At 41.1% G+C, this 10,958-nt stretch overlaps 2 protein-coding genes across 2 annotated transcripts in view; one reads left to right on the plus strand and one right to left on the minus strand.

Moving 5' to 3' along the window:
* Nucleotides 1–4,195, plus strand: part of cacna1da (calcium channel, voltage-dependent, L type, alpha 1D subunit, a) — a 37,380-nt gene extending 33,185 nt beyond the window's left edge. Inside the window, exons 42-47 of the mRNA XM_071520699.1 lie at nucleotides 1,041–1,067; nucleotides 1,810–1,938; nucleotides 2,068–2,207; nucleotides 2,888–2,994; nucleotides 3,338–3,655; nucleotides 3,890–4,195. Of these exons, the coding sequence (XP_071376800.1) occupies nucleotides 1,041–1,067; nucleotides 1,810–1,938; nucleotides 2,068–2,207; nucleotides 2,888–2,994; nucleotides 3,338–3,655; nucleotides 3,890–4,195 (1,027 nt within the window). The remainder of the gene's footprint in view (nucleotides 1–1,040; nucleotides 1,068–1,809; nucleotides 1,939–2,067; nucleotides 2,208–2,887; nucleotides 2,995–3,337; nucleotides 3,656–3,889) is intronic.
* Nucleotides 4,196–7,496: 3,301 nt separating this feature from the next.
* Nucleotides 7,497–9,275, minus strand: LOC139645120 (parapinopsin-like). The gene is made up of 4 exons (XM_071520736.1): nucleotides 8,945–9,275; nucleotides 8,260–8,588; nucleotides 7,861–8,103; nucleotides 7,497–7,607 (listed from the first exon to the last, which is right to left on the minus strand). Exons 1-4 carry the CDS (start codon nucleotides 9,273–9,275, stop codon nucleotides 7,497–7,499), a joined length of 1,014 nt encoding a protein of 337 aa, XP_071376837.1.
* Nucleotides 9,276–10,958: the final 1,683 nt, after the last annotated feature.

Below are 10,958 nucleotides of genomic sequence, written 5' to 3' on the forward strand. Positions count from 1 at the left end.
TGGCTAGCTAGCTGTATTTATTGCCCATATGTCCACTTTTCTTTGAAAGCAGAAAATTCACATGTCTTCTCTCAGGCATGTTGAAAATTCTGGGAAATGTAATAAATCACTAACTGAAGTAGAAGTAGCTGAGGCAGCTTGAGGGAAAGTGGGTACACCAAAAAGAAAATTATAACACTTCACAAAATAACTCCTGAAATGCATAAATACATCACAAATTGATGATATCTACCTGTGTAAGAGTCTCCAAGGGTGGATTTTTCTTTAAGTATATAGGCTGAAGCTCCAAACACAGCTATCTTCAAATGGCATGATAGATTACTGTATATAGATAACTGTATAGAAGTTTTAAAGTTTCCCTCGCTATATTTATCACCTGAGGGGTTTTCTTAGTCTTTCATGGGCATTCATGCTGCTATCTCAGGATGTATGATGTCACAGCACATAACTGAGGCAACAAAATACATTGGGATTAGTTTTTATGCAATCAGAGCATGCTGCTGCCAGAAGACCTAAGGACATTATCTGTTGCATAAGTGTTTTTTTCCCACAGGCAGGAACCAGCTTCTTATCAGACCTTTTCTTTTCACAGACCTGTAGTAGAAACCCTTCATTCCATAATGGATCAAAAGCACTCTTTCACGCTGACAGTTAATTTCATAAGTGACCAATAGTACACTATCTCCAGATTTCCCATTCCACATGTTCAGTATGCCACTCCAGTATTGGGCCTTTCTTTGTTCAATACTGAATAAGTTTGGGGGACAATTTCATTCCTGTCACTTTACGAAAGACAAATGATTTTCAGTTTGTTTCCTATCTTAAGTGAAGAAAATGGAATTGTCAACCAACATTGGAGCGTGCATCTGCCACCATGCTCTTTCCTCCTCATACATATATATGAGAATGCTGTATATGTTTCATATACTGTATGATATATATGTCATGCTTTCCCCCTTTTCTCTGTGTCCCGTCCTTCTCCCTTTCTCCTGCCTAACCAAAATGCTTTCTCTCAACCATCCCTCTGCTTTCTTGGACAGAAGGCGCTACTATGAGACCTATGTTAGGTATGTTGTTTTCCTAGGTGTGGCTCCAGCAGTATGTCTCCACAGCAAAGGGGGAATATATTTTTCTATTTATTTATTTATTTGTTTCATTTTGGTTTTGGATCAGTGAATGGTTGCATCCCTGCTAAGTCAGTGTTATGTACTATATGCTGGCCAGTCATTTGTTTCGTTGCCACTAGCTTCTATTATAACAAAGTTGTGTCAATGCTTCAAAGTAAAAGGAGAGATCAAATTAAGAGTGAGTGGCCAGCATACAACTTAGACCAGTCCTGCTTTATGCATGTGTCGGCGAGGAAGGAGAGCACCACCAAAAGAAGTGACGTGCTTGCTTTGAAGGAGGACCTGCCTGAATCCAAGGAAGTGTATGAGAATGTTTTTAAAATCCTAATTTGATGACAGCGCTAGTTTCCTTTTACACAAATATCCCCCAAATTACCTGTATTCACGATTCATAACAAGAAAGAGATCTGTGTTGTAATTAATTTGACTAAGGATATCAAAATGAACAGCGTTCATAATTTCCCTTTTAAACTGTTGTCAAATAAAACACTGAGTGATGCTCTTCAGCTTGAAACTGCCTGTTGTCTTGGTTAGGCTGTGGTGACTTGGTAAATAAGGGTGTTCAGTTGCATCGCTGCCCCCTGGAGGCTTGCGTCTGCATGGCAGTGCATGGCCCTATTCCCATGACCCCCTGAAGAGCAACACTGTGCACCTCTGACCCCTGTGCATGACCTTCCATCAGGTCCCATGGAGGGGATAGCCACCACCCGACCATCCGCAGGGAGGAGGAGTTGGATGAGGACCGTTTCTCTGGGGAGTACTACAGTGGGGAGGAGTTTTATGAAGATGACAGCATGCTGTCAGGGGACAGGTATTACTACTTTGCATTTCCTTTTGAATTTTACTTAGCTATTTTGCCCTGCTTATGAGAAGGAATGGGAAACTCTCCCAAGAAAACAGAAATTTTAGTAAGCAAGTCCTATGTTCAATATGTTGACAGGTATCAGAACAGTGACACAGAGTATGAGACTCCCAAAGGTTACCATCACCCTGACAGTTACTATGACGATGACGAGCAGCCTCTCTACCGCGACTCACGGAGGTCGCCAAAGAGACGACTGCTTCCTGCCACACCTCAAGGTATCTCCTTACTCAGCATGCAGCATGGTTCAGACGCTTTCCATATCAATGTCTACATAAGATGCTCCATACTAAATTCTATCAATTGTAAAAAGCTGCCAAACTCTAAAATTAACAGAAAAGTTTCCTTTAAAAAAAAAAAAATTAGCTGTAGACTGTAGGCTATCTATCCAGACAATACCACATTTACAACCTCAGAAAAAAATCACAGAAGTGCATACATAGATAGCATGAAAACACAAAAGCCACCTAAAGGTACAGGATATATATTTCACAGGAAGACACAGACATGGACAGGACACAGTAGCCACCCAAAGGTACAAGACCCACATTACACAGGACAAGACACAAAACAGCACAGGACAAGACACAAAACAGCACAGGACAAGACACAAAACAGCACAGGACAAGACACAAAACAGCACAGGACAAGACACTAAATTAAACAGGATACAAAATGACCCTAACCCTTTCTTGAATCATACTGTATGTATGCTAGATTTAAGCAACGCACACAAAACATACATAGAATTTCACAGGACATTTAACCTAATTAAACTTTGTCATTTACCCATTCACCCAGTTTCATATTCCTTTGAGTGTTTGTGGTCTTAATGTTTTGCTTGCATTCAAAGTTTCCTGCATGAGGTCACTCACTAGTCCACTCCTCACTTGTTAAGGTCACAGGAGGCCATCCTTCAACTTTGAGTGTCTGCGCAGGCAGAGTAGCCAGGACGAGCTTCCACATCAGCGTACTGCTCTACCACTGCACCTTATGCAGCACCAGGTAACACTCATAGTCACAACTGTACTGTTTACTCACTAATCTTGTCATATACACTCCTTTGTGTCACATTTTGGACTTTTGTTTGTGTTATTACATGACTGCTTCCCTCAACCTTATCACTAACTGCAAGTTGAAATTGACTGATGCTATACATCACAGCGATTAAAAAAATGTATTTGTTGAAACAAGGTAAAATGCATATATGAAATAGAAGAGAGTTGTGTTGCACACATGCTCCAAGAGTAGTAGTAGTAGAATAATAGTACAGTTTGACTGTACTACAACTGCTTGTTATGCAGCTGTCTGTAAAATCTGTATTCATGACTCACTCCTACCCCGTCAGGTTATGGCTGTAGCAGGCCTGGACTCCAGCAGGGCCCACCGCCTCTCCCCAACCCGCTCCACCCGCTCCTGGGCCACGCCCCCCGCCACCCCAGCCAGTAAAGACCAGTCGCCATACTACACCCCACTCATCCGTGTGGATCACCCACATAGAGAGAGTGCCGCCAGCAGCCAGGTGTCTGTGCGCAAGAGCTCCTGGTACACAGACGACCCCGAGTACTCCCAGAGGTCCTACTCGCCGGTCCACCTGCAGGTACCGCCAGAGTACCGAAACCAGTACCACCAGAAGAGAGGCAGCGCCACCAGCCTAGTGGAAGCGGTGAGTCTGAGGGTTGGCGGGGACGTAAGGAGGGAAGGGGGGTATGGAAATTGGAGGTGTCCCCGACCAGATAATCAGATCTCACAGGCATTGCTTTTTACTTGTATACAGTAATCAAATAGGCTTCAGGCTTGTTATGCTACAGCAAATAAGTGAATGCATTACAGAAGTCGTGAAAGAACATTTTCGAAAACCCTCAGTAACATATTTCTTTTCACACATGCTGTCGAGCAGGTTTTGATATCGGAAGGGCTTGGGAGATATGCCAAGGATCCCAAGTTTGTCGCTGCCACAAAGCATGAGATAGCAGACGCCTGTGAGATGACGATAGATGAAATGGAGAGTGCGGCCAGCCACCTGCTGAACGGCGGCGTGGCCCCGGGCGTCAACGGGGTCAACGTGTTCCCCATTCTGACTCCAAGGGACTATGAACTGCAGGACACCGCAGCCAGCTACAGTGACGAGGAGCCGGAGACAGAACCCAGAGCTCCTTATGAGGAGGACCTGGCAGACGAGATGATATGCATCACAACTTTATAGCAGTGGCTGGAGAACTCTGCAAACTAGAACCTTGTCAGAATACCATCAGTGAAAATATAAAAAGAAAATGCATCTATTGGCTCTGACCAAAAGAAGTGCCTTTTACATTGAAGAGAAAAGGCACCTAGAAGAGAGACGCATTAGTCCCGTCCATTTAATTGTTCTCCACCTGCCAGCAAAGGAGGTCACAGCACAGAGCCAGCTACCACCCCAGCTGCACTGAGGGGACTGACCACGCCCTCCTGTCAAAGCCCTTGACTCGGAGGTGACATACTGGTCCAGCCCACAGCCAATCAGAGATGAGGACATTGTTGTCAGTGAAGGAGATGGACCCATTGGCACAGGTGTGAGATACTGGAGGGCGGGTCTCTTAGGGTGATGACAATCAGATGTAAGATGTCATTACCTCAGTCACTTTATTAAGGTTTGGCATATCATGCAAGTTTTCAATGCAAGCATAGAAAGGCATATCTCCTCCCGTAGTCATTAGAAGAACTTGATCCCTATGTTGTTAGACCAGAACATTTAAATGATTGCTCTAGATGAGTCAAAAAGAGAAGAGCACCAGTAGAGTTGTACCAGATTATGCAGGAAATTACTGTCCTACTTATAGCATCATTCAACTTGAGATATGTACTTTTGAAGCGACAAAAGCATTTGTGATAAATGCACTAGCAGGCAGGTTATTTTAAATTTTAGAATAGCCTGATTAATATTTCATAGTTGATATGCTGTAAATTGTATTATATAACAAAAGAAAACTTTGTAAAGAGATATTCTATATTTTGTAATTATGTACCATTTAAAAGATCAGCAATATGGACCCTTGTGACTCCTATTATGCTATAAAAGCAGAACTGCATTATTTTATTAGGTACAATATTCTGATATTTATTTGCCTTTTATTTTTTGCTAATATGCACCCTTTACTTTGCCTATGAAAACAGCATTTTTAAGAGGTTATGCTTGTGTGACAACACTACTGCACAAGATATGCAAATGGCTTTGTTTTATGAGAATAGGAGTATATGTGTTACTTCACCAAACCAACACCAGTTGCATAAGGTTAAGCCCCCTTTAAAGGAGCATTTTTAGAAGGTAAGCCTCAAGGATCCTGTGCTGAAATTTTATACAGATGTGATGAACATTTGTTTGCATATTTTGTGCAGGGCATGCACAAGAATTTAAAATGCATAGTGCATTAACAATGCTGCTTTTTTTAGTTGGTTTCAAAGTCAAACCTAGGTTTCATCAGCCCCTACTGAAATGCCTTTTTGCTGCTGAAAGAACGAAAAATGATAGATGTTAATAACAGGGATAAATTAGTATATCTCACTGCTTGTGCTGGGATTTTCCTGGACATACTCTGTGTCGATCATGGTGTGATTCCTTTGAACCTTTGTACTGAATCTTCGTTATCACATCTTAGCCTTCATGTTGTGTGTGAGGGCTTGGACCGAGCCTGTGGTGGCAGGAGAAGCATGCACGCATCCAAAGGCCGTCAGCAGGTGAGAGATGCTTTTGTGTTGTAGGTGGAAAGACAGAGGGAGTCCTCATGTCAGGATGCGTCCCAGCTGGAGAGAGGCTAAGCAATACTAACCCCCCACCCCTTTCTCTCTCAGCCTGCCTGGTTCCTGCATACAGTATACCTCGTTAGGCATCGGGGACAACATATCACTGTCTCAACGTGTTTGTTTGTCACAGTGTCCCGCAGTGGAGTTTTAGCAAGAAAATTGAATTGAGTAGGGTGAAGCTGCCCCATGAACCTGGTCTTTCATTTGCTTTATGTTTTTCCTCTCATCATATATTTAAATAAATGATATTGGGAGGGTGAACTGATCCTGGACCCATGACAAGGGACAACCGAAGCTCACAAGTTGGAACACAAGACAATAAGAAATCCTTTTGTTTTTATCAGCTATCATCAAATATTAATCTATCACAATCACAATAAGGATACTGGACAAAATACTTTGAAATGGGCTTTTTTAGGCAATACCCTGAGAGTTTGAATTTGCACAGAGGATATTTAGGGTAAGACAACTATGTGATCTGTTGTTCATGAGTGTTTGATTTGTAGTTGAGTGCGTACTGTACTCTAATTCAACCGAATACTGTCATGAAAATGTAGGTTTTCCACTTTGTGTGCACATTGAAAGGGCTCTTTGAATTGTTTGTGAGTAAAAAAAATGTGTTCTAGTCCTTTTGTTGATGAGTATCATATAAAAGGACCAATGCACATAACAGGCACATTGTACTATTCGTAGCAATTACAGTACTGATGAACTGAAGATATGCATTATTTTGTAAACACTTTTAAAAGTTGTGTTAAACTAAAGATGAAAACAACTTACTTTTACCTCATGTCAGGGATTCCTGAAAAAAAAGAAAATAATGATTTGGTTCAGTCTATACCAATGGTATTTAAATATTAGCACATAGCTGTTTGTCTTTGCACAAGTAACTGTATAGTGCTTTTGTTTCTCCTTTTTCTAAACAGATTTGTGTATTAAGGTGAGACAATTTTGTACTTTTTGTGACTGTGTGTATGGTTTAGTGAATTCTATATTTGTCATTTACACCTCACCTTACAATGCTGGGAATGAAAGAGTATTTAAAAAAAATATTTTCAAGGTGCACTGTTCCTCTGTTCGCGGGTAGGGAAAAAAATCCAATGGTAAAGTACCAGTTTACAGAGAAACACCTATTGATTTGAACATTTTTATTAGTTTTCATCATATTGTTATGATTATCATTACTATTACAACTATTAATGTTCTTAATGATGTATTAAAATAGAGGATAATGTAAAATATGTACAAAAGTATGGAAAGACCCATGGTAATGTTCTCTACTTGAAAGTCTTGATATTTGCTCTGTAATGTTTTTATTCAGTAAACATAATTTCTCTTAGTAGCAAATGCTTTACTATAACCCTCTAGGTTTTGTATCAATACATTTTTTGTATTTTTCCATTTTATTTTGGCCTTGACTTTATTTGAATCGATACTGATTTTATTTTCTATTATTATTGAATAAACTTATGCTGAATTACTGTTCTCCTTTATTTGTCTTCTGCAGTTTTTAGAGAATAAGTAGACACTGCATACTCTATTCACCACCATTAAAACTTTACCCTTGATATCACATCTTCACATTTACTTTAAAATCACAACACATTTCACAATAAAAAAAAAATCCAAACATGCAAACATTTTGACACTGAAAGGATGTGTGAATCTTGACATATTTAAGACAAATTTTTATCAATAATGAAATTCAAACAGTAGATGTGTAAATTTCAGGAAGGAGCCACTTTGTTGTTTGCAGACTCGACAGTGGTTTCTGATACTTCGTCCTCCACCCAGGTCTGACTCCCACACAGCAAGAAGGGCACCGCGTATTTACGGAACTAGAGGAAACAAAATTATGCAATGCACACAAAGCTTCAGACACGGTAACAAAATCACAGACACACTGTAACTCGGGTGGATAATGAGATAACATACTGTCTATAAATTCCACTAGATGGTGCTGATGCCCCAAAAAGACCAGTGTACTCTAGAGCTGGTCCATAACATGACTTTCCCCTCTCCAATTTATTTATCATAGCTTGCTAAATATGTACATAAAATAAATTATCTGCGCATGTGGTCTTACAGTACCTGTTTGTTGAGATAGATGTAGATGATAGGATTGTAAACAGTGCTGCTCTTGGCCAGGTATACAGGCACTGTGCCAACCAGGGGGTGGATCTCCACATCAGGGTTGTAGACCACCAGCATGGCCAGGCTGGCATAGGGCAACCAGCTGATCAGAAACGTCAGCACCATCAGAATCACCATGCGGGCTACCTGCATTTCTGCTTTAGCTGCTGAGCCCCCTTCCACACAGGCCATCTTAGACACCTGGAACACACAATGTCATGGAAAATGGACTTTTGCAACATAATGTACACATATTAACCACCAGAGAAAAAAAGGAGACACTGTAAAGTTGATAATTTGTGGATGAACCTATGTTACATGCAAACAAATGCAGCCTATGATGAAGCTATAGCTCACCTGGTGTAAGGTCCACATTAGTTTTGCGTAGGATGCCAAGATGATGACAAATGGAATGGCGAAGCATAGGGCAAAGTAACACAGGATGTAGGAGACATTTTTAGGGTCTCGGTTGTGCCAGTCCGGCGCACAAGATGTCCCCACACCCTCCAGCTCATACCTGCCCCAGCCAAACAGGGGGGGTAAGTTCCATATAAGGGACCACAGCCAGGACAAGGCCACACCTCCAGCCGCATGCTTTAGTCGGAACGATATTAGTCCCAGTGGCTTACAAACAACAAACATTCTCTCCACTGCTATCAGAGCAACCGTACACAGAGATGTGATTCCTGCAGACAAGTCAGGCAAAGTCAGTGAGACACATGGGAGAAACAGTGGGGTGTTGCTGGTGGAATTAGAGGCACACTGACAAAACGTGAATAAACATTGCTAAGCGATTAAATGAAAATGACATCAACATAATGATGAAATGTTTCATGCGATCAAATGTTTGTTAAACTAAAAATATTGATTGTGAGCATTAAAAACAATGGGATAAAATGACTTAGACGAACAGATATTGTATTACATGTAGGAAAGGAACTCTACATTACAATACTACTGAGCTATGATGGAATAGGCAGTCAAAAACATAACATATAACCTACATTGTGTTATGTTATGTGTTACTCCTCTTCCCACTCACCAAAAAAAGACACTGCAAAGCCCTCCATCACGCAGCCTGTTCTTCCCAGGGAGAAGTACCCCTGGGCGTTGTTGACCACAGACAGCACCCCTCCTGTCATTGCCGTGCCTAGGTCAGCCACAGCCATGTTCACCAGAGCGTAGTTGAGTGGCTGCCTCAGCTGCTTGTGCATGAGGGACACAATAATCACTGTAGCGTTGAGTATGATGGCTGGGCCGGTGAAAATGCCCATGATGACAGAGAGAGTGATGAAGCCAGCGCGCGACAGCGGGGGCTCCTGCTCTGGGCCCAGGTAGTAAGAAGCATTTGGTAAGGAAACCGAGGGATGCATGGATGGAAAGCTTTTTAAGAGCAGACACAGGCAGACTCTACTACTCCTGGGTCTTCTAGCAGTCCAGTAACCCACAACTCCACTGTATGAGGGAACACAGAGTGGGACACCTGAGATTAGATGCCCTAAGTCTAAGAATAAGTCCTTCAGATCTGGACTTAACAAAGAGTAATTCCTCTGGGTGATGATCCTTGAACCCACGCCTTTCACTTGATTGTAAAGGTGCTGAAAGCAGGACGGCTCCAAGGTGCACCTCACCGCAAAAGACAAACTCCCTCCCCACTTCCACTGCATGGAAATTGAAATGGACTCCTGCTTTAGCTTTCTGAGAAATGGTCACAGGAGATTTGTCATATATACACACACACACACACATATATATATATGTATATATATATATATATATATATATATATATACATATATATGTGTATATATATATAAAAGCTTATTTTCTCTCACTCTTTCCTACTCTCTCTCTGTCTCATTTTGTCTTTCTGCATCAGAACTCTTTCTTTCTGTCCCTCTCTGTCTCTCTGTCTTTCTCTGCCCCTCTTTGTCTTTGTCTCTGTCAGTTTTCAATTTTCAAATTTCAATCAGCTTTATTGGCATGACAAGTAATTCTTATGGTGCCAAAGCTTACAAAAATAATGGTAATACTTAATAATCATAAACAAACAGCATGATTAAAACATATACTAAACTGTAAAGAGTAACTGTAAGAAATGCAAATCAAACAGATCATGTAACATAAAACACACAGAGATTCATATTTACTGTCTCTCTCTCTCTGTCTCGATACAGGGGGGACATGGGGGAAATGTACGTCAAGCAGATTAGAGTGTACAGTTTATAGATCTGAATATAGTGTCATCATAGTTACAAGATACATTATCTTCATTGTTGCACATGAATGCAAACGTGGCCATCAGAAAAACTTTGGCTCCAAATTTGTATGGATAATTTTCTCTTTCTATTTGAGTCTTACAGATAAGAGTGTTTCCTATAGCTCAGCTTAGTTTACCTTAAGGTGAGATCACATTAAGCCTGGCATGCCCAAAGTGGCAAAGTAAGTGATTAAGCTTTTATTTACACAATGTAATGTGTAGTCTGCACTCGGGATCACTGTGATGTGCTATATTTAACCTCCTCTAAAGAAGTTAGCAAATACATTACTAAATTGGATCAAATCCCTCTGTGCTTCCCTGATGTCCTTATGCTGAGTTGATTATAACCTGAACTTGGGAAAAACATTGTGAAATGTAATGGTTTCTTCAGTGAAAAGTACAGGGGACTGAAGTGGAAAGGCTGGGTTGTGTCGGGATGGAGAGAACAGCCAGAGGTTATGTCAAATTAACCACAGTACTTATCGTTGCATGGTAAACTTATTGTATAATTTCTAATTCTCAAACATCAGTAGTGGTTAGGCCCTTATAGATGTTTGAATGTGACAACAGGTCTGTGCAAGACCAATTATCTTGAGCTGTTAAGCCTCACAAAAAACGAATCCTTTATTGGTCATAAGTGCAGCTCAGGTGAACCAGACAGAGAAGTTCACTTGGAGGTGAAGATGTTTGAGGTGCTCTGACTTGCATTAGTCAAGGCTGCTGGAGGCATGAAGTGAGGTTAAGCCCTGAGACTTAACTAGACAGAGCATGACAACAGGTGTCCGATGTGTAACCT

Source organism: Centroberyx affinis, unplaced genomic scaffold, assembly GCF_046629955.1.
Source record: "Centroberyx affinis isolate AG114_WGS23_722 - 3 ecotype Tasmania unplaced genomic scaffold, CSIRO-AGI_Caff_v1 ptg000824l_1, whole genome shotgun sequence".
NCBI classification, from domain to species: Eukaryota; Metazoa; Chordata; class Actinopteri; order Beryciformes; family Berycidae; genus Centroberyx; species Centroberyx affinis.